Here is a 24,065-nt window from a genome sequence, read left to right on the forward strand (position 1 = left end):
ACAGGCCCTGCAGCCACCACTGCCTTTCTTTGTGCCTCACTGGTCATGGCCCGTGTCTGGTTTTAGTGTCATGCCTGCCTGATTGTCCCGCAGAGAGGACATTCTAAGGTGCTACAGCTGAGTGCCCCAGGCATTTAATATCACAACACCAGGTACAGCATACTTATATCCACATCCCTCTTGACACCCAAAGTTGTAGCCTGTGCTGAGTCCACCTTGCTTTACTTAAGATGCCTGCCCTCAGGCTAGCGCAGGGTGGAGCTTGCAAACCTTAACCTCACAGACGTGTTTCCTGCACATTGCTTCTTAATGCATTGGTTCCTAGGCCACCTTCCTATACCTCTGGTGTAAGAGTACTAGTGGGAAATGTGGCAGTTGCTATCCAGGGTTTTAAAGTGTACTTACCCTTAGGCTCTGAGATTCCCTTTCTAGGAGTGTGTCCCCGGAAGCCATTAAACCCCAGCCCTGATGTTTAGTGAACAGTTGCTTTGTACAGGCACCTCTTCTCAGATCATGGCGTCATCAGTCAAATGTGTCACATCAGAAACAATTTGGTCTTTGAAATATAGAGAATTGACTTAATAGAGTATTGCATATAATGATATCGTCTTTTAAGATGATGATGCAGATTTATATTCACTGACTATTGTAAAGGGTGTGGTCTGTATAGTAGATGATCAAGTTAGTTCACTAGTATACACTAAGTGGTTCTGTTTGAGTAGACAGAGCCTGAAAGGCTGTGTGTTAAAATGTTAATTATATCATGTGGGATAACTGCCCCCCTCCCCTGTTTCTGAGTTAGCTTGGGCAAATGCGGGAAATGACTGGCAGATATCCCTGTGTTTTGGGGCTGGTGAAGTTCCGTACTGAGTGCCCTTTGCCTTCTGCAGCAAAGCAGTAGAGAGCCTCGCTGAAGGGGGCGGTTCCCAAGCCCAGCGCATGAAAGAAGATGCCAGGAGGGAGGCACAGCATGTGGAGGATGTCCTGATGCAAAGGATACATCTTCTGGAAGAAGTAAGTGTCGACTTGCCAAGGGGCCTCAGCCTGCAGAAGGTCGTCCTGGGGAGGGCATGTGGCGTTCTTTCTCCCCGAATGTCACATTTCAGTAGAAACACAGCCACCCTCTTGTTATCCAGTATCTTCTGGGTTTGAGCCTCATTGTAGGCACTTTACACATGTAACATACACTGTTGTGTTCCTTCCTGTGAGGACACTGAGGTACAGAGAGAAGTACTGACTAGCCTAGGTGGTTGCTGAGGCCCACTGCAGGAATGACCATCTAGACCTAAGCAAGTCCGGACTCAGATTGCCTGATGCATGGCCAGCTAGCTCGTCCTCTCTCTAGCCTCTGTCCAGTATCTCATCAGAACTGAGTGGATACACTTTTCTAGGAGACCCACACACGGCTTCTTGTGCTGTTCATTCTGTCATATGGTTGCTGTGACTACAGTTGGGAGTCAAGTGCTTCCTGGCTGAACACTGCCTTTGAATAGGACGATAGAAAGTGTTCTGCTGTTTTAAGCTAGTATTAAGTTCCAGAGTTTGAGTAGCTTTTTACTGACCAGAAGTGGTTTAGATTTGGACTTATCATGATTGAACATTTGTACACAACTAAGGTGATATGTTGGAGAAGGGCTCCAAGACTAAACATGGAACTCATTGTTTTCACATATGCATTATATATGTAGTCAGAAGGGAATTTTATGCAATATTTTAACATGCTTGTGTTTTGAATACAACTCATCACATGAGGTCAGGTGTGATAGTTTCTACCTTTGACATGTTGATAATCAGAAAGTTTTATATTTTGGGACTTTCAGAATTTGGATTGGGATGATCAGTCTATATTAATAAATTAGTATTGTGGTGGGCTAATTTTTTGAGATAGGATCTGTTAGGTAGTGAGTCTGGCTTCAAACTTGCAGTCCTCCTGTTTCAGCCTCCCAAATTGTAATTACCAGCATACATCACCATCTAAGTGTTTCTACTGCTGTAAAAGATACCATGAGCATAATAACTCTAATAAAGGAAAATATTTAATGGGGGCTGGCTTACGGTTCAGAGGTTTAGTCCATTATCATCATGGCAGGAAGCGTAGCGGAACAAAGGCAGACATGGTCCTGGAGAGGCAGCTGAGAGTTCTACATCTGGAGTGGCAGGCAGCAGGAAGATAGAGAGACACTGGGCCTGGCTTGCATTTGAAACCTCAAAGTTCATCCCTAGTAATAGATTTCCTCCAGTGGTACCACACCAAATCCAACAAAACCACATCTCCTAATAGTATTACTCCCTAGTTATCTAGCATTCAAATCTGTGAGCCTGCAGTGTTTGGGTGTTGGGAGGGAGGGCATTCTTATCCAAACCACACAAGCAACCACACCCTTAATCAAGACACTTGAGAAAGTTGTCACCGCTTGAGGCAATACCTTGTGAGTCCCAGTGCTTCTGCTCTGCTGTGCTGCTTTTATCCCATTGGGTGAAGCATTTGCCTGTGGGAATTGAGCACGGAAGCCCCAGCTTGTAGCACTGACTGCTTTAACAAGGGTATACACTAGGCTATGAGAACTCACCACAGGGAGAGGCCCCCTGCTGAGCCTCGTGTGAATGTAAGTGCACTTAGCTGTCTAAGAAACCCATGAGCTAATTACTTCCATTTCTCCCATCCTGTCTCTATTTTTTTTTCCGAGACAAGGTTTCTCTGTATTGTTTTGGAGGCTATCCTGGAACTTGCACTGTACACCAGGCTGGCCTCGAACTCACAGAGATCCACCTGCCTCTGCCTCCCGAGTGCTGGGATTAAAGGCGTGCGCCACCAACGCCTGGCCTGTCTCTATTTTTAAATATACCGGGACAGCAGGCACAGAGTGGTCAGGTCATTTGCTCAAGGGCACACAGGTGGTAAATCTCAGGTGATCTGGCTGCATTTTAGGCTGCAACATTCTACATCCAACTGTCTCAGTCCACACACTTCAGGGTTAGGTCAAGAACAAATATGATATAAGACAGCTTGCTCAGAGCCTGGCATTTAGTAGGCACTCAGCAAATAACAGGCATTGTGTTTGCTGTCTGAGAAATATGCAGTGACAGACAAGCCTCCAAGACAGACATTGTTAGTGGAGGTATTAAGAAGGGAAAGGACAGGGGAAGAGAAGCCAGGTTTTAGCTTCTGGGATAGCAGGTATTGGCAGTCTCGAAGCAGCTCTTTGATGGAATGGTGGGTAACCTGTTTTCTAGAATAAGAACCTGGGGCTCAGAGATTAAATGACTGTCCAAAGTCACACAGCAAGTAAGTAGGAGAGCTGCATTTTGAGCCCAGTTCTATTTGACCTTTATGCTTGCATTATGATCCCAGCCAGCGGTCTGTGTGGGCGAAGTCAGACCTACTCCAGGCCACTTAGTGTTGGCCTTTCCTCCAACAGAACATGGCCTGAATGAGCTAGGAGATAATTTCCATGCTGTCTTCTCTGAGCACTAGGGAAAAGCATGGAGTTTTTCAGCACCTAAATCACCTTGGAGATACAGAAATGCATTTTAGAATTGTGTAGTCATCATCTTAAAAAGAAATAGTGATAGGTGGTGGGCTGTGGGTGAATTTGCATGGAGATTAGGGTGGCTCTGGGATTTACGCATGTTTAGTATTGAGAAGCACATTTCTCCTTGTTCTCATTGAAGCTGTAAATATTGATCTGATTTTTCAAAACCAAAAGTACAGTTCTTGTAGAGTTGACTCTTTTCCATTGGAAGTGCCCATTACTCTTCCGATACAAGAGGGAAAAATGGCTGGCAAATGTATTTATTACTGATTCCTTCCATGTATAGTACATTTAGGGAGGGGAAATGTGCCGGAGAAAAAGTCATAAATATTTATATTTTAATCCAATTTCCTTTCAAAATGTTCCCAATTGTATTGAAAAATTGCATCAAATGCATTTAATTTAACTGTAGGACGTGAAAGCCGCCCAAGCAGAACTGGAGAAGGCCTATGCTGGCACGGAGACAGAGAAGGCTCTGCGCCTCCGCTTGGAAAGCAGACTCTCAGCGATGAAGAAGACGCAGGAGGGGGGCCTGGAGAAGATGACTCTGGCTCTGGAAGAGAAGGACAGGTCTGGCCCTGCTCATGTGGCCTGGGAGAGGATCTTCCTGTCTTTCCTTTCCTCTCTCCTGTCATTGTTCTTCACTACTTACTGGAGTGTGTCCACTCAGCACAGCAAGATGGCAAAGTGGGGATCGGAGTATGGCAGACAAAAAGGAAGGAGATAGTAGTGGGCGAAAGACAGCTGGTGGACAGGCTCATGCTGTAAAGGGACACTTCCACCCGGGGTCTGGTGTTTAGCTTTGTCTGTAGCTTTCTGGTAGCCAAAGGAAAAAAACGATCCTGTGAACTTGAGGTTCACATTACCCGAGAGCTAAAACAAGCCATGGATTCGTGAGAAGTCCAGCTTTATTTGGCTCTACCAGAGGGAAATTTCTCCTGTGGTTCTTTCCACAGGGAACAGTAAGTGGTGATAACCCCACGATAACTACTAGTGAATTTTGTGTAATCTGTTTTCCATCATGTTTTCAATGCTGGCTAGAGGCCCAAATTAAGCAGTATTATAGGCAAAGAAGAACAAATAGAGTTCTTCAAGGCGTAGCAAATAAAATGTATGCTGTTGGCTCAGAGAAGTGGGTGGGCAGTAGGGCTATTAGGTCAATTAATGACCACTGTGACTTGCGCTAAACTTTAGACAAGAGTGCTAAGAAGTTGAAATTTGCTTGTGACATTTTGATTCTCTTATTTGTTGGTCTCTTAAGTGGGAGAGGTAGAGTTAACGTAGTGGAATCACACTGCTAACATAGGTGACTGCTGAGTCCCACCTATTTGGAATTGGGTGAGATGGTTCCAGAGTGAACGGTCTCCTCCAGAAGATTCCTTTCTCGGTCATTCAGTGCCCTGTGGAACTGTGTGCCCCAGAACATTATTTGGTTAGTTAGTAGTCCAGACTGGCACAGACTCACTGTGTGGCTGGCCTTGAACTCCTGATGTTCCCCGTCACCTCCAAAGTTTACAGGAGCCTAGCTGTTCAGATTCTAGTGGCCAGGCGCCACTCAGTGCCATCTTTTAGTGTTCAGGTCTGCCACTTTGTTTTCAGTGTGGCATTGGGAAGTGAGCTGAGCAAGCCTTCTGGGATTCTCTGTGAGAGAGGACTAAATCAGTGCTGAGGGAGCCTGTGGTCATGGTCATATTCAGTGCCCTCTCACTTCACATATTCAGAGGACTCTATTGTTGTTTTTTTCTTCAGTTTTCTTTTGGCTCATTGTTTAGAGATGGTTTTTTAAATTTTAATTTTGGGGTGTTTGTGTGTATGTGTGTGCACGCATGCACTGGCTCGTGTGTGCATGGAGGTCAGAAACTGGCCTCCTTAGTTTTGATCTGTGAAATGGAAGTATTGTGCTTGGATCTTGGTAGAGGAAATGAGTTATCAGCCCCATATATCTCTTTGAAATTCGGTGTTTTTTCTTGGCCATGTTGCCAGGAAGAGGAGGGGTCCCTTTTGCTGGTTTCTTTCCCCAGGTACCATCCATGAACAGTTAAGAGCTACCACATTGAGAAATTCTACACAAGTTATTGTTGTATTCCATGGTCTCTCTCCCTGTTGATTGACAGTGAAGTCCTTAGAAGGCACATGAGCTTGTCTTTCTTGGAGAACTATGGATCCTAGAAGCTAAATTGGGGGTAAGGTGCCCAAGGGATAGATTAGCCTGGAGTAGAATGTCTAATTGACCATAGGGCAAGAAAGGAGAATTCTGGGTACCTGGGACTGGGAAGAAAGGAGAGGTTCAGAAAGGATTTGTAAGAAATTATGGGACAGAGCCTTGTGAGGGTCCTGATGTGTTTAGCAGTTACTTCATTGGCTCTGTTGGATGATTTATCCAACAGATACTTCTTGTGTATCTTCTATTCCACACAGCAGTGATTACAGCAGTAAGGGAGGCTTCCATTGTCAAAATCAAAGCTTACCAGGTTGGCTAGGTGGAAGCCAGAAGCAGAAGGATTAGGACTGGATGGGACAAACACTGGGCCACTGTTAGTGTTTACAAATTCAGGAGCAGAAGGATTAGGACTGGATAGAACAAATGCTGGGTTACTATTAGTGTTTACAAATTCAGGGCAGAGGTCCCAGAGAAGCTTTCTCGTGTTAAGTAGAGTTCCCTTAACTGAGATGCTCATGGGTATCTGAACCCTGACTGTATCCAGCCCTTCAGTTGCTATGCTTCTCCACCCCCCAATTCTTGCATATCTGTGCTAAAGTTTAATTGATAAATTAGAGTAGGAGATTAAAAAACAGAGTTGCGGCACTAGTCTGTGGTAAAGTATGTGAACATGATCTGTTTTATAAAAAATGCTGGGCTCACCTTCTTGTGATGATGAGGTGATATGTGATGGCATGAAGTGGGATAAATGGCCCGGGCAGGCATGAGACACTGTTAGGTGACTGGGTTAGGGTTACTTAATTATAAGCATCACGAAACGGTTCTGACCGTTGTAACTACTAATTGATTAATAGGGAAGTAGCATATACAGTGTGGATATACTGGACAGGTCACTGGGCCTTGTGGAAGAATCTGTACTTCATCTGAAGGGCATGGAAAAGTCAATTGAAGAATTAAGGGGGAAAAGCTTGGGGAAACTACATGTTTAGATTTAAATCTATTGCAGTTCTTTGTTTGCCGTGGAGATGGTCACTGGACTCTCCTGCTGATGTAGATGCCCAGATGGGGTGGGATGGGGCAAACAGGTGGTGACAGAAGGTGACTGCACACAGCGGGCCTAAGGGCTTTGGCAGCGAAGGGAATGCACTGCGCTGATATCCCCTCTTTCAGTTTTGAGAATGAGCGGCTGAAAGGTGGTGGTACAGTTTACTCAGTTTGGAGGAAAATGAACAGTGAAGAGAGGAGGTGTTTTGAGGTAGGAATGGGAGGATGATGCTTCCAGTTAGGACAGGAGTTGTGGGATCTGTGAGCATCTATGAGTGGAGGTGTGGGTGAGGGGAGTTTGGGTGAGGGGAGGTTTCTAGATTCAGGCTGGGATTGGAGGAAATGAAGATTCATGCCGAAAGCATACCTTGGTCATACATTTGGAACTGCAGAGACAAAGGTGGTTCTGCTTATGTAGAATGGATACATAGGTCCCAATAACATTTGATAGAGATGAATTTAGGGCTCTGTACTTGAGCATGGAACTCTTTTCTGGGGAGTCCTAGAAGCTGCCCATGAAGAGCATTGGCGTGTGCGAAGTAACAGTATGTGCACTTGGTGTACAGACCTGACATGTACACCATTAAGTCTGGATTCTTGTTTGTTTGGGGAGAGGACATGTGGAGGAGTGCGTAGACTGGTCCAGGTGGTGGCTTCTCCATGGATATGGATGGTCAGGTTGGGGGATCTTGCTGAAGGCTGTATGTTCCTGGCATTTGCTCAGGCCTGGCTGACTAGACAGGTATAGAAACCTGGCTTGTCAGGTCTACAAATGTGTTAGTCTGAGAGATGAAGATGTCCTAGTTAAACTCCCAAAGACTAACAACCAGCTGGCCCCCTGATTTTCCACCAAGGATATGAACATTTGGTAAATTTCTAGGGACGAATCTCATTGAGCCCAGCACAGCAGGGTCATCAGTTGTATCCAGGTGACATGGATCTGGATGGGCCACTCAGAGGAACCTGTTGTTGGGCACGGCAAGCTATTGAATCTTGGGGTGTAAATGGATGTTTCCTATCCTGAATGCTTGGTCTCAAATAACCGGCTCAGAGGCTGAATATGAAGTATAAATGCTCGGCCGGTAGGTACCTCAGGCTTGTTACTAGCTGACTCTTACACGTCAGTTAACTCATATTTCTATCTAAGCTTTGCCACGTGGCTTGTTAACCTCATAAATGTGTCCTGCTTGCTCGGCAGCTGACTGGCGTCTCTGACTCCGCCCATCCTCCGCCCTTCATTCTCCCTGTGTCAGGCTTTCTCTCCCATCTCTTCTTGCCCTGCCATCAGCCAGTTTTTTTATTAACAATGAGCTTAATCCACAGTCTGGCCCCGTCTTGCATGGGTGCTCCCAGTGTCTTCCTGGGCTCCCACCATCTGTTTCGCTACTTTAGTTTCTTCACTCTGGATTTTGAGCTGTTCTGCATCTGAAGGTGATCATGTTGGGGACCCCAATAGGTTGGCCATAGCCAATACATAGGTTTTCTTCAAACTAAATAGTATTTTTCAAAGTTTGAGTTGCTGGCATCGAGAACATTGAATTCCATACTTGAGCCCAAAGATGTAACACTTTCGGGTGTCTTATTGGTTCAAGACTGCTGCTCCGTGTGATGGGTGGAGCATTCAGTGGCCTTTAGTTGTCCTGGCTTTAGCCCTTACCTTTTATTTTAAATCTACATTTGGTGAGTTTTAGCACTCCATTTGCTTATGATTGTATCAGAGCTGAACCCCTAGAGGGCAGTATTGCTCCTCCCTCCAGGTTTCTGGGATGTCGTGTAGATCTCATTGGTGCTCTGACGCCAGTGTATGCTGCTAGGTGTTTCTGTGTCGCCCTCCTCGCCCTTTTGACAGGGAAGCCAGGTGCTTCATGAGGGCGGTTCTGCCAGGCCTCTAGGCCTCTACTCCTACAAAACTAGGTTGCTTTCTAGGCTTAGCTACAAGAGGCTCTTTGGAAAGTCCTCTGACAAAATAATTGTCGAATATTGAAAAGATAGCACGTATAGGGCTGGTTTGGAGATATGGATGAGTGGATAAAATGCTTGCCATTTGAGTATGAGGGCCTGAGTTCTGAGTTCCAGCACATGATCATATAAAGCTGGTGTGATGATGTGCATCCTAGTGTGGCAAGGTGGAGAGACGAATGGATCCCTGGAGGTTGCTGGTCAGTCGCCCAGCTAAGCCAAAATAAGGAGGAAACACAATTGAGGAAAATATTTGGACCACGATCTTTGACCTCTGCACACACCTTCACTGATAAGCACCCATATGCAAAACACATGCACACACACGTGCACATGTGATATAATCAGCATGCTAACTGTCATTTGTTGATTTCAGCTGTCTGACAGAAGTGCACTTTTTTTTAAGTTGTCCACCACAGGCTCAGAGAAGTCGAATGACTTAGCTTGATCACAGAACAGTTGAATTTGGTTCCAGAGAGGGAAATGTTCACATCTAGAAGGTGTTATGGTTGTAGGTGGCAAAGCTTCTCGCAGACTCAGAGATGGAAGGTACGGATTAAGGAACTCTGGTGTTTATCAGGCAGGATAGGAAGGTGTTTGGACAGAAGGTATTGATAGCACATGCAGAGACATAGAGGGGCACACAATAGCTTTGGAGCGAGCTCTGGGGATCAAAATGAAGCTGGGGTTGTTACGACTGAAGAGCCAGTGTCCAGGGATGCCTTATCCCGAAGTCTGGCTGTTAGCTTGGCATGTGGTGTGTTTTAAGCATTGTCTGCAAGCTGTGGAGACAGAGTTCTGCTTTGAAATCCACACCCACCCAAACAGCTCTCGATTGGTTATTTGCTTAGACCTCAGGAACAGATTTCTTTTGGAGAAGGGATTTCTTATTCAAAACTTAGCAATCTGCTGCTATTGGTGAGGGCTGCTGAAGGTCTCTGAGCAGGTGCGTGGCTTGAACAGACCAGGCACAGCTCAGAGCTAAATCCCTGGACCAGGCTGGAGACAGGAAGACTCATGAATGTTATATAAACTCTGCCCTTTGCTCTCTGACCCACAGAGTGCGGTTCTGTTTATTCGTATTCATTGGACACATCTACTTTGAAGATGTCTGGTCCCGCTTCCTACCTCCTCCTGCTCCACTGAGCTAAGAGAGCAGCTCAGAATTAATATTTAAATTTTGTTCTCTTTTAGACTGATTGAGGAGTTGAAGCTGTCTTTGAAGAGCAAAGAAGCTTTAATTCAGTGCCTTAAAGAGGAGAAATCTCAGATGGCATCTCCTGACGAGAATGTGTCATCTGGAGAACTCCGAGGACTTTCTGCCACTCTGAGGGAAGAAAAGGAGAGAGACGCTGAGGTGAGGCGACAGGGCACAGCAGGAGGGGGAGCATATCAGACTGTTCCATGTGAAGTGGGGCGCTCTTCAGTCTGCATGGTTCGCACAGTAACTTCCACATCCGAGTTCTCTGTCAGCTGAGGAATCTGCAGGAGCCGCCTTTGTTAGGGCCTGCCTTTGTTCATGAGTCCTATACTTCTGCATCTGTATTCTACCATGTGTTAATTTGCTGTCACCTTGGGGCTTCTTTTTCATCCTTAGGGTTTAGTTAGTGTAAAATTGTGGTACATTGTTCATGTCCATATTTCCTTTGTTGTTAGAGGCGGGCTTGCAGGCCATATTTGGTGTGAAACATCAGAGGCTGTGGGGGGAAGGGAACTAACCGGTTCTGGGCCTGCCGCAGCACATGAGGTGTCCAGCATACTACCCTGTTCAGGCCTCCCAGCCTTTTGGCTAAGTAGACATTGTGATCCCCTGGGTGAGTTTAGGACCAGCATCAGAATAGTCTATTTCTCTAGGCTCCAAGAAGTGGGTTGTCAATAGTTGGGCTCAAATCTCCTGGACTCCCAACACTCTTGTGACCTCCAGGGCAAGCTATGTTGACTTTCCATTCTCCTTGGGTGAAGGATGTCTGCTGAGTCGTCTATTTACCTCAGGGTATGTTCTAGAAGCTCAAGAAAGTTCATGATTTCTTTATGAACAGGGTCCCTATCCTTGTGACAGTAGCAGATTTTTTTTTTTTCTTTTTTGAGACAGGGTTTCTCTGTATTGCTTTGGAGACTGTCCGGGAACTCTCTCTGTAGATCAGGCTAGTCTTGAACTCACAGAGATCCGCTTGCCTCTGCCTCCCGAGTGCTGGGATTAAAGGCATAAGCCACCACCGCCTGGCCAGTAGCAGATTCTTTAGGCTCATCTGTTAGTTCTCATGGGTTGCTGCTTCACCTCCCAGGCTTTGCTCTCCGGTGGGCCCTTTCCCTTTTCTTCGGAAGTGCCTGCTTACTCTGTGGGACTGATAACCACACTGTGGGCAGCTGTCTTCACACCAGTTTTCGCTCAAACCAAGTGTGCCTATGAAGAAGGAAGGGCACACTTGTGTTAATGAGGTCTGCAGCAGTGGAGGGAGTGAGGAACGAGGTGCTCATTCAGATGACTGGGAAAACTTTCTGGGCATGGTCCTCCTTCTGGGCATGGTCCTCCTCTCTGTTCACTCACGAATGCCTTTCCCTAGGCTGCACAAAGGGAATGGCAGAAGGAGAGAAGCCACTTTGAAGAGAAGATCCAGGTATGTTGATTCATTTTAAGACAGTATTCGAGACTTATTCTCTTCTTGCTCATCGTTTTATTCTGAGTGCAACAGATAATTCTTTGTGACAGTGGGTTCCGTTTACCTAATGTTTCTGAGTGCCAGTTACGCATAAAGCGCGGTAGAGGGAGTTCCTCAGTCCTTGCTGTAACTCTGATGTGAACGTTCCCATTTTGTAGATGTGATAGCTGAGGCTCAGGGAGGCGAAGTCAGTTGCTCATGATAACGTAGCTGGGGGGAGGAATCTGCCTGTTTGATCCATCACCTGGCCTCCAAGGGCCCTTAGTCACAACAGCTGGAATGTGTTCAGGGCCTGCCAGCTTAGAAAGTGCATTCACATCTATTATCTCTTCTGATCCTCACAACAGCCCAGGAGGGAGGCAGCAGTGATTATCTTAAGATGTGAACTCAGACTGTAAATGTAAGGCCCAGTCCCCATCAAACCAAACTCTCTGCTAGCTCTTGTAGCATTAAGGAATGAAATTAATGATCTGTTATTCCCTCCAAATAACCTGGTGCAGTTTCGAAGACTCTGATGTGACTGCATTCAGATTTTAGAAGGCTCTGGAGTCCTTCCCATAGGAATAGCTGTCAGCTTCTCAAGCGATCAGGTCCCCTTCCCTTCACCCGGCCCTGTTGCCGTGAGCAGTAACACAGTAACTGGGAGCTGATGCCACAGCGTTCGGCTCGACTAGGAAGCATTAATCACGGGTTGACAGGAATGAGATAGAATAACTGCATTTGAGTGTGCTCTTAAAGATATATTTACAGTGCATTTTGGTTGGAACACATCAACTTCGTGAATCTTTTTCTAATCTAATTTAGGCACTTCAGGAGGACCTGAGAGAGAAGGAAAGAGAAATTGCTACAGAGAAGAAAAATAGCTTAAAGAGGGATAAAGCCATTCAGGGCCTAACCATGGCATTAAAATCAAAGGAAAAAGAGGTATGTCTGAAGAGTGAAGTGGGATTTTTCTTTATTAGTTTCCGAGGCTTGCCTGGCCTCTCCTGAAGTTTTAGCTTTAGACAGAAAGTTTTAAGTGCTAAAATAGAACAGAAAGTGGATCCTCTAGTCAGTTGGAGCTGTGACAAACCGTTGTCAGTGCTGTCAGTAACTAAATATGAATAAAACATTTTATTTTTTAAGGTTTCTAGTAAGCAACATTGAAAGAGGTGCATAGATGTAAGTTAATAGTATATGAATAAAATAATTTCAACATGTAATTAGACACGAGACAAGCAATGGTGAGCTTCTTGCCTCAGCGCCAAGTGTTGTGGAATATTAAGATGTGTTACATTTGTTTATGCTGTGGAATATTTGTTTAATGATGCAAAGGCGTGTTACATATCTTTGATTGAGTAAAGGTAGCCTAGGGTCAGGAGGTTGAGTTAGCAACTAAGTGACAGGAAGAGGGAGGGAGGGACCACGAGGAGCTAGGGTTCTTAAGTGGGAGTTGAGCAGAAGGATGCCCTGTTTTGGGGGAGATGCCAGCAAGGAGAGGAGGTTAGCTACCTGCTGTTCAGCCTTTCTGAGCGAGCAGAATTGCACATCAACCTTTGACCCCTGAGTTCTGTAGATGGATAGAAATCTAGGTAGGTAAAGTTCCCATCAGTGACAACGATAGAGCCTGAGGGAACAGAATTCTCTCTGACTGCAGCCAGCGAGGCCAAACCACTACTGGTAGCTACGCAGTTCAGTTGCCGATGAGGACAGAAGTTGCTTAAGGGACAGCTAGTGACATTAATGAAAAACAACAACCAAGGGTTTTAAATTCAGCTGTGCTTCTAGCAGCTCAGTTAAGACTTACCCAAGCATGCGGCTGGGGATTGACCAGCCTGTGACAGACTAACTCCTTTGAGAGACAACTGAAATTTGAGAGGAGGGTATTTGGGAGGCAAGGCTGTGACTGGGAAGCAAAAAGCTCACCTGGCTTGTTGCCTTTGGGATCCAAGGTGGTGGCTGATGGCTCTTTTCTTGCCACTTGGTCTGTTTTATCTCAGTGGTTACTAAGGCCCTCACTCACCAGAGAGACCCGGCTCTACTCCTGTAGGTGGGCAAGTCAGAGGGACGGGGTTGGAACTGAGAGACGTGCAGGTGCTGGAGAGCTAGGGAAGAATCCTGGGCGTGATGTGGGTGGATGTGGGGAGTGGGTGGTGCTTAGAAGTCCTAAATGGTGAGAAGGCGTAGGCTGGGGAGATGCAGGTGGGAGGCCACTTTGGAAAGAGAAAACAATGAATGCCAAAGGCACCACAAATGCTCTGGGGTTCCCAGACTGTTGATGGTGGGTATGTTGCAAGGGCCCAGTGGCGTAGTAGCAGGAGGGGCAATCACATTTTACCCTAAAGAAGCATCTGGCTGTATTTGAAGAGTGACTTCAGGAGATAGAGAATGGAGTCGAATGTGCATAGCTCAAGGGAGAACCAAGAAGGGCTTTATTAGAACACAGGTCACAGCAAGCAAAATGGAAGAAGGGAGCTGTATTCAAGAAATAAGATTAGAAGAATTAAAAATAGGAAGAAATGGGGAAAATCTGCTGGTTAGATGTAAGAATTCAGAGAAGGAACAGTCAAGGTGACTCTGGGTGTCTGGTTTATGTGACTGGGGATGTGTGACACTGACATGGTTCAGAGAGTAGAAAGTAGAGCATGACATTGAGATAGGAGCATTGACCTCGAGGAATGTACAGGCTGTCCTAGTTAGGAGACAGAGAGCAGTACAAGTCTGGAGCATGCTTTTGACCATAGGAGCTATGATTTATATGATGTGCTGGGGCCCAGCTGGAGTAGGAGACCTTTAGTGTGTTGTGACACTAGTAGTAGAACAGTTAGTTCCAAAGTGTCAAAAGTGGTCAGAGTTCATGGCAGATCCCAGGGTAGAGAAGCTGAGACATTTTGGGAGAAACCACACAAAGATACTGGATGAGTCATGGGTGGTAATAGTAATAGTAGTAATGCTCATTATTTTAGCACCAATGTCCATTACCTCATGTAGCACTAACAACATCATAGTTGGATGAGTGGTGTTCATCATTTATTAGTCTGTTTTGCATTACTGAAATATTAAAGGCAGGATAACTTTATAAAGGGGCTCATATTACTCATTTTTTCTGATGCTTAAAGTTCAGTATCACACTGTCTGATGTATTCAGCCTCTGATGAAGTTCTAGTGGCTAATAACAGGAAGGCAGGCAACATTGTCAGCTGAAACCTGAGAGGTTGGGCTCCTCTAGAAGCCCAGGAGCATGGTCCGAGTACCCAAGGACCTGTCACTTGCATGCTTCTTGAAGGCCTACCTCCTAACATTGCCACATGGAGAAGCAGGCTTCTGATACATTGACACTAGGGGACATATGATTTGATGCAGACCATGGCAACAGGTGAGGGGATTGAGTCTCAGAGAGGGTAAGCTGCCCAGTTACCAAATGGCAAAACCTGAAATCCCACTCAGAGCTTATTTCTCTAAGTACTACAGGTAAGGGGAAAGCATGTGGGCTTCCAAGGAAGGATAGCCCAGCTATGTTGTTTTTCCAGGTTGAAGAACTTAACTCCGAAATCAAAGAGCTCACTGCTGCCTTCGCCGAAGCCAGAGAGGCTCCCTTGAAAACACAGGCCACAAAATTCCAGGTAAGAGTTTTCGTTAGTGTAAGTGGCTGTCTCAGGTCCTCATTCCAAGAGAGATCTGAACTTTGCCACTGAAGGGAAACCAGGAGATCTTAATAAGGGGAACGGTTGATGGTCTTTAATGATAGAATTAGTTGAGTCTAATTAATGGTTGGTCCTTTCCCAGCTTGGGGATCTTCTCTGGCTTCTCAGTGTGGTGTGGTGGTGGTGATGGTGATGATGGTGATAGCTACTCATAGTTGGAAGTGCTGAGTTTACTTTTAGATAGCATATCTTATTTAATTTTCAAAGTTCTTGGGGAAAATGACTATCATACCCTTGTATTCGTGAGGTTTTTGAGGCTCATTAAGGGTGTGCAGCTTACTCACTGTCACACAGCTAACAGATGGTGGAGTAAGGATGTAAATTCAGCAGTTATAGCTAATAGCAGCCATTTGGTTTTTTTAATTTTAAGATAATATATTAATAATTTTTACATGAAGATCTGAAATACAATGACTTTTAACAACCAACCAGACAAAAACAAATAAAAAGAATTCTTTAAGTAACCCAATCATGAATAGATTATTTATACATGGTTGATTATAATCTAGAATATAATTTTACCTTGAATGTTACAAAGCCATAGAAATGTTATGTCTGTATTAGACACTTAAAGGTAAAACTGCCTTTAACTGTGTGTTGCTTTAGCTTCAATTCATTGAAAACTTGGAAATTTGACAAACCTTTACTTACTATTCTAAAGACTAATTGATTTTGTCTCTTAAAAGCAGTTGTTTATATGAGTAAATCACTTTTTTTTGTTTTTTTTATTTTATTTTCCAGTTTAAATTTAGATAAGAAACAAGGTTGCTTCACAAGTCAGTTCCAGGTCCCTCTCCCTTTCCCTCCCCTCCTCCCGTGCCCTCCCCCCAACCCCCCCCTTATCCCCTCATTCCCCCAGGGAGGGTGAGGCCCTCCATGGGGGTGTCCATAGTCTGTCATTTCATATAGGGCAGGACCTAGACCCTTCCTCAAGAGTTCAGGGTGAGAGTGCACCTCACATTGTTCTGTGGGAGTCCAAAGTCCGTGTGTATATTTGGGATGGGTACTGATCTGCTGCCCAAGGCTCAATAGATTCCCTAGGCCTCCTCATTGACACCCAGATTCAGGGGGTCTTGATCAGTCCCATGCTGGATTCCCAGGCTGATGCCTGGGATTCAAGAGTTAACCTTTGTCTGGTCAGCTGTTTCTGGGGGTTAAACCAGCCCAGTCTTAATCCCTTTGGTCATCAGTCCTCCCTCTCTGTTACTGGCTTTCTTGAGTTCAGCTCAGTACTTAACCAAGGGAGTCTGCCTCTTCTTCGATCAGCCGCTAAATGAAGTTTCTGTTTCCCAGACTCTCTCTGGCCATAGGATTGTAGGCTGGCACTCCCCAGTTCTATGTCTAAAATCCATATATGAGAGAGGACATGCCATGTTTCTCTTTTAATAGCAGCCATTTGTTGAATACATACTTTGTACCTAGTCCTGCTATATGTTGTCTGTAGATTACCCTCTTTATCTATGTAACTAACATTTAAAGTAGACGTTGTTTTTGTTCTTGTTTGATTGGTAAGGAACTCCAGGGTTAGAAATGTGACCTGCTTAGGGTCACCACACTGGTGAGTGACAGGGGACAGGGTTAGGATTTGACCCCAGGGCTCCTAGCACTCACAGCGTGGAGTTCTTTATTCCTCCTTCCTGGCTGCCTCTTCCTTCCTGCTGCTTTCTGAGTTTGTGGTGCCGACTCTGATGCCTTTGATCTCTGATGCCTACAATGTTGAGCTTCAAGGATGCCTCACCCATCTTCATGAAAGTCCCTCTCTTTTTCCCATTTAGTTTCGTGCTGTTTATATAAGCCTGCTACTCGATGCAGGGTCAGTGAAGTTCCATCATCAGGGTCAAGTGCAGACTTGCTGAAGCTCTCCTCTCACCCCTGCACCAGGCTGTTTCTGGTGGTCAAGTTCAGTCTGAGTTAGGGCTATTGGACTTCCAAGATTCATACCTCTTGCCTTATCTGTTGCAGAGCTTTGGCTCACAATAAGAATAATTGTGGTAATTGAGTTTAAATCATGGATGCTAGCAGCATAGACAGATCTCCGCTTTTGGGATCTCAGACTTGCTTCTTCTACTGTTTTGACAGTAGATGATGAAATTGAGCTGCACTTACATTTTACATCATTTCTCCCTTGCTTAGAAAAAAAACAAGCATTAAAGGCCAAATTCTTTGGAAAACCATCAATATTTTCTGTTGCTTAAGGAAAAAAATTGCTACCAGTTGATAGCCAGAGTCCAGTCATCCTTGTGAGCCCTAGTATAGTTGGCTTTTCCTTGTTCTGTTGAGGCTTGAAGGAAAGAAAGCAGCCTTGTAAACTTTGACTGCCGCTTAGACATACTACATGCAGTTATTAATGGCCCTTGTTCCTGGTAAAAATGCAATACATGCGGAGTGAGATATCGCAATAGCAGCGTCTCTAAACGTCTCTTGATGCTTCATCCAAATAGGTATGCTTTTGACCTTTTGAGAGTGTGTGAGAACAGGATTAGCATGGCATTCTGTTTCCAAAGCGTGTCCATTGCCCTGCTGTGTGTGTGTGTGAGTACACACATGCACACTGCATGATTGTACAAGTGCTTCATTTGAGGCATATGTAGTTTCAATGTTGTACAAACTTTTAAATGTGCTTCTTTCATGTAAAAGGACATATTGGTCTGTGGTGTGATTTCAACTAATTGTAGTCTGAGTTGAAAAGCCATTGTGGGAGCTGGAGAAAGAGCTCAGTGGTTAAGAACACCTGCAGCTTTTCCAAGGGCATGAGTTCTGTTCTCAGCACCCAGGTAGGACAGCTTCCAACTATCTGTAACTCTAGCTATAAGGCAATTTGAAATCCTCTTCTGGTCTCTGTGGATAACTTGGCCCATGTGACCCCTCCCAGACATATACAATGCACATAATTAAAAACAAAGTAAGTCTTAGGAAAAAGACAAAGGTCAGAGTTGATTTGACATCAGACTTGACAACGAAGCAGCAGCAGGTGATATTTAAATTCTTGTGATATTTAAATTCTTAGAGTAGCTGCCAAGGTACAGATGCACAGACTCAACTTCAGATCACAGGTGTGACTGTGTGCAGGTTACAGTGTAGGTTGGCTGGTGCTCCTCATGCCCATTCAAAGTTATTTCTGGATAGGAAGTGGCATTCTCCTCCATGTGGAAAAGTAAAGACACTTACTGAGAAAGAAAGTAACAGAAATTACCTGTAGTTGGACTTTTTCATTGGGACGGTTGGCTTCCCATTATTAACACAGTGACTTATCATGAAAGCTCAACTGATAGCTTAGGCTTGTTTCTAATTAGCTCTTATACCTTAAATTAACCATTTGTATTAATTTACTTTCTGCCTTGTAGCTTTGTTACCTCATCTCCTTAGTGCCCATCCTGCTTGCTCTACATCCCTGGTGTCTCCACTTTCTTCTTCCCAGTGTCTTCTCTGCACAGAAATCCTGCCTAGCTATTGGCCATTCAGCTTTTTATAAACAATCAGAGTGACACATATTCACAATGTACAAAAAGATTCTTCTACAATAGTTCACTGTTAACTACACACACACACTCACACACATACACACACTCTCTCACACACAAAAACACACACACTCACACCAACTCAAAAAGTTAAAGGAAATCATTTGTGTGTGTACACATATGTATGTGGTTATTTATGGAAGCCAGAGATCAACACCCTCTGTCTCCATCTTAATTTTTGAAGCAGGCTCTCTTGTTGAACTTGGAGCTCATCATTTTAGCTAGATTGATCAGTAAACCCTAGGCATCCTCTACCTTCCCAATTCTGGGCTTGCAAATGGGCAAACCTGCTTCTGGCTTTTATGTGGGTGCTGGGATTGAACTCTAGTCCTTGTGCTGTAGAGCAAGCACTTTACTAAAGGAAACATCTCTCCAGCCTCTCTCTATTTTTTTAAAAAAGAGATTGGGGTTCTGCTATCTTACCTAGTGTCTTAGGGTAAGTATTGCTGTGAAGAGGCATCATGATCATGTTAACTCTTATAAAGGAAAATATTTAATGGGGGCTGGCTTATAAGTTCAGAGGTTTAATTTATTATTGTCATGGCAGGAAGCATGGTGGCATGCAGGCAGAAATGGTGCTAGAGAAGGAGCTGAGAGTTCTTCATTTAGGTTGGTAGACAGCAGAAAGAAAAAGACATTTGGGCCTGGGTTGAGCATCTGAGACCTCAGTGATGGCCCCCAGTGAAGTGCTTCCCCGAACAAGGCCATACCTCCTAGTAGTGCCACTACTTATGAGCCTTTGGGGTCATCTTTATTCAAACTGCCACACCAAGACTGGTCCTAAACTCCTAGGCTCAAGTGAACCTCCTGCTTCGAACCCTAGTATCTGGAACTATAGATGTGTACTGGGCCGTTATATATTTCTCATTCTATAATCCTTTCTTTAATATTATTACCATGGTAGCATAGTGAAAATCTACTTAGACTTTTAAATTTTCATATTGAAATATTTGTCAACTCACATGTATGTTTCAGCATCTCTTTATTCAGTCTTCCAAGGCAACATCTCCCAAGCCACATAGCTAAAACTGGTCCACAGCATTTGAATTCTTTTATAGTGAGCAAGAATAATTTGCCTAATTTTATATTTGGCCTTTAGTTTCTGGCCACACATAATTGGGCCAAATATTTGCCACTTGGGCATCATTCAGGAAAAGGTAAAGGGCCCTTTAGGGAAGTTTTTCAAGGGGCTGTTTAAGGAAAATTTAACATGGAAAGTGTTTTTATGAAATGAGTCGAATGTGTGCATTTGAGTGCTTTGAGGTTGGATATTTAAGGAGGCTTTGCCGTCATTACTTATGCAGTCATCCTACAGAACTTCCGCCACTAGTTAGCTGTGAGCAGTAACTGTTTAACACTCCACTAACTGATGCCCATCTCTCGCTTCCTCTTCAAATTTAGTCTTCTTGTTTTTATTCTTGCCAGTGTATTGGTGTTAATTAGAGTCTTTACTGGTGAGGGCATGTGGTGTGCCAGAGAAGAACACAGGCAAGGAATCATTTGAATTCCAGATTTAATTATGGGCAGTCTGATGATAGACTAGTCACTTAGCAGCCCCGAACTTCATCTAGTTATGGGCATAGTTTAACTCCTTGTTGACGATGAGCATTTTGCAGTCATTGTTGGCCTTTGCTTCTTGAGTTTAAGTACCACCATCAATATTAATACCAATTTGGTCTCATATCCTACCTAGGCTTCTGCTTCTTTTTATTTAATTTCAAAGGAAACAAAATCAGAAGATTCCAGAAAGTTACATTGGAACATGTAACTTCAGTTAGAATGTGGGGCTAGATGCCTGGGCTGTAGGGAGCCTGGAAAGGCACAGCTCCTAAGATCCTAGGTTAACTGTGGCTGTAGTTCCCTTCCGAACAAGTGGGTTGACCACCTGAACAGCTAAGAGCTGAATAGTGACAGGCAAAGATGAATTTTCTTAGTCTGGGGCCTTAACTTCAGTCTGAGTTGTGACTTTGACAACACAGGTATCATTAATTTTGGAGTTTTAATCTTGAGCCTTGGTCTAATTGGAAAGACATACTTACTAAAAAGTTTACTTTTGGCCTGTGTGATGGCACATGCCTTTAACCCTCTTGGGGTACAGCACTTGAGAGGCAGAGGCAGGCGGATCTTTTTTATTTCAAGGCCAGTCTGGTCTACATATCTTGTTCCAGGCCAGTTAGAATTATAACCATAAGCCGAATAGCACCAGATGATCCACTTAAACTCTCTTACTTTGTAACTTAGAACTTACTTTATAGTTCATTATTTTTATTGCTGGTGGTTTAGAACATTTTGTTCATTTTTGTGTATCATGTAAATATTTTCTCAGGTGAACTGTATATTAATTAAATAAAGATACTCTTGATACATTTAGCCCTTGAACTTTGATGATGTTAGAGTCTTTCAAAGTAGACTTTGACTGCCATGCTGACCAGTGACTCCGTTTTTGCAGATAACTCTGGGTGTGAGCCATAGTAACAAAAGAGCATTGCTTGTCATTTTTTGTTTTCTATTGTTACTGATTGGCTGATTGTGATATTGGGGCTTAAACCCAGGGCTTCACACATGCTAGGCAAGGACTTTTTCACTGAACCATATTCCAAAGCCCATTCTCTACCCCTTTAAAGTTACTGAATTAAGTCACTTTTTAAACTATTATGAAAGTAACTTGCTCAGTTACCTTAAAACATTAGAAAATACAGAGAAACAGAAAAGTCAGCTATATTCCCACTTCATTGAAGTCAGTTTTGTTAACAGTTTGTGTTTCTTCTTCTTCTTTTTTAACCGTGCTGTGGGCTTTCCTCTCTTACCAACAAAACTGCAACCTAAACTTTGTCCTGTATTCTCCCAAGATGCGACTCCCTGGGCTTTGCATACTGAATGCTGCCTGTTATGTTTTTTTTATTATTTTTTTATATTTTTGTTATTATTATTTTCTTCTTCCTTACCTGGAAGGCAAAAACAGGAGGTCATCTAGGTTTGTTTATGTGACAGCCAGCTCCCTTTGCCCTCCGTCTCTCCTAGGGGTCTGAGGACTACAAGGCTGCCCTGGAGGAAAAGGAATCCCTGTTGGTCAAGCTGCAGTCAGAAAACCTCACAAAGAGCACAGAGAACCACAGACTGCTCAGGAATGTTAAAAAGGTCACCCAGGAGTTGAGCGACCTGAAGAAGCAGAAGCTGAGACTGGAGAGGGACCTGGAGGAAACCCACCAAGAGGGGAGCAGGCGAGCCCGAACCATCCATGTGAGTGCCTCCTGTCTCCTGACATGATGGGTGGTGCACAGGGCTGGGTCCTGGGATGGTTTCTGCTCATCGGGAGGTGGAGGCTATGCAGAAAACTCAAGAAAATCTAAGGGGTTTCCTTATTTCCTTATTGGAAGTGACCCAGCTTGACATTCTCACTCACCCTCTGTCTCACTATATCCATCAAGTTGACAATAGTTTGTGTCCTGCTCCTTTATCCATTGGTCACTCCTGCTATGCTGCCGGGTTGTGAATGTTCTTTAGAGACATGTTTTTGGTGTCTATGCATTTAGTCATTTGGCGGCTCTTCGGTTGACTTAAGCAGACTCTTATTTCAAAGCACTGGGTATTTTCACCTTATAACCTATGCTTCAGCAATGCTCCTGTGTGTGAGTATTTATTCACTGGCTGTTTCTAACAGAGGTTTAATTACTGAGTCAAAACCCACCAACATTTAAAGACTACTTTATAGATATCAAACTGTTCTCCAGACAAATTGCACAGGCTTGGATCTGTTTTAAGACTGTGCTCTATTCAACGCTGGGTATTAGCATTTAAGAATTCTCCTTAAATTTGTTACACTATTATTAAATTTCAATTCTATCTAAACTTAAGTACTAATCATGCTTTAATGGAATCCCTCCTGAGAGTCTGTATGCACAGCCTAGGTGCAGGACTGAGTCTGAGCCCGAATGGTCATGGATTCTGTGTTATGAGTCAATTCTCAAGAGTGTGGAGTGGGCAGTTGTTATTAGGTAAGGCTTGGAGGAGAGCCCACAGGTACCACTGACTCTTAGCAGGGATGCCAGGATTCACAGGTGCCATTCCAAGTGTCAACACTGAGGTGTGGTGATATATTATTTATGATTTAATAAAGTCATTGAAGACCAAAATGCAAAATTAGCCACAGCCATAGAGCAAGGCCTTGGTGGCACTCACCTTTAATTCCAGGACTCCGGAGACAGAGGCAGAAGGATCTCTGTTAGTTCAAGGTCACACTGAGATACACAAAAATGATCCAGTCTAAAAGAGAAACAGCTCATACAAAGATGATTTCAGCACTTGGGATCACATGTCTTCAATTCCAGCACTAGGGAGGTGGAGACAGGAGTGATATGGCTGGGGGGAGAATGAAATATAAAGCAGGAGGAGACAGGAATTAGGGGATTGCAGTCTGAGGCTTGGTGGAGAGCAGTGCAGTCTGCATTGCACTCTGAAGATTCATGGAGACAGGATTGCCCATTTTGATCTGAGGTAGAGGTAAGAGCTAGTGACTGGCTGCTTTGCTTTTCTGATCTCCAGCTTGAAGCCCATACCTGAGGAGTGAAGTAAAGTACAAACATTTGCATGCTGTAATAAGTATTTCAGGACAGAGAGCAGTACTGGGTATCCAGAGAAGAAACCATCAGCTACACTCGCACCACCTGAGTGAAGCAAGTCTTTCCTCGTGTCAGCATTACTTTCAGCCTCGGTGCCCCTGCCCTCTCCATCTAGTCACAGACTCATCCCAGACTGATCACTGCCCTGTGGTTTTGGATCATTCATGTTGCCTAGGCACCTTCCACGTTGTGTAAGACACAGGATGGCCATGGTGAATGGCACATGCTCTTAGTGATAGCTTTCACATGAGAACTCAAATTTCCTCCCAGGGTTGGACATTTTAGCGTTTAAACAATACACAGTTAATATCTCTGAGCATGTGGATGCTTTCTAATGAAACACTTAGGATAACCTTTGAGTTATGAGGGTATTAGAACACACAGTGTGCAAACATTGTATGTTATGTAGTTGTGTTTGCAGGTTGTCATGAGTCCAGAGGGGTATCCCATTGTGTGCTGTGATAGGCCAGTTTGCTGTATTCTGATAGAAGACCTGTTTCCTATATTTTGGATGCTGATGAAATGCCTGGTATGATTCTGAAGCCTTTGCTTTCCTGTTGATTGCAGAAAAGGGAGGACACAAAATGCACTGCCCCTGCTGGCTTCCCATCAGTGCAGCCAGATGAGGTTCTGAGGTTCCCAGCTTGGGTCATACACTGTTTCTGTTGGCAGGAGTTGTGTGTGTGTGTGTGTGTGTGTGTGTGTGTGTGTGTGTGTGTGTGTGTGCGTGCGCGTGTGTGTGCGTGTGTGTGTGCGTGCGCGTGTGTGTGCGTGTGTGTGCGTGTATGCGTGTGTGTGCATGTAAACCATCATTGGCAGCCTTCTTAAGAATCACACATTTATCGGGGGTGAACAGGTGCCCAGAGAAAATAGCGTTGTTGTAAG

The 24,065-nt window shown here is 44.3% G+C and overlaps 1 protein-coding gene across 6 annotated transcripts in view; it reads left to right on the forward strand.

The window, feature by feature from the left end:
- The window catches only part of Cdk5rap2 (CDK5 regulatory subunit associated protein 2), a 182,551-nt gene that overhangs the window by 39,089 nt on the left and 119,397 nt on the right, over nucleotides 1-24,065 (forward strand). For 5 of the 6 annotated variants that reach the window (XM_040757326.1, XM_013117133.3, XM_021230116.2 and 2 more), the window contains 7 exons: nucleotides 891-1,014; nucleotides 3,946-4,103; nucleotides 9,892-10,054; nucleotides 11,262-11,315; nucleotides 12,162-12,281; nucleotides 14,867-14,959; nucleotides 21,583-21,801. In XM_040757326.1, the coding sequence (XP_040613260.1) occupies nucleotides 891-1,014; nucleotides 3,946-4,103; nucleotides 9,892-10,054; nucleotides 11,262-11,315; nucleotides 12,162-12,281; nucleotides 14,867-14,959; nucleotides 21,583-21,801 (931 nt within the window). The remainder of the gene's footprint in view (nucleotides 1-890; nucleotides 1,015-3,945; nucleotides 4,104-9,891; nucleotides 10,055-11,261; nucleotides 11,316-12,161; nucleotides 12,282-14,866; nucleotides 14,960-21,582; nucleotides 21,802-24,065) is intronic. The other variant, XM_040757327.1, reaches the window with a different exon arrangement.

Source organism: Mesocricetus auratus, unplaced genomic scaffold, assembly GCF_017639785.1.
Source record: "Mesocricetus auratus isolate SY011 unplaced genomic scaffold, BCM_Maur_2.0 Super-Scaffold_100014, whole genome shotgun sequence".
Lineage (NCBI taxonomy): Eukaryota > Metazoa > Chordata > Mammalia > Rodentia > Cricetidae > Mesocricetus > Mesocricetus auratus.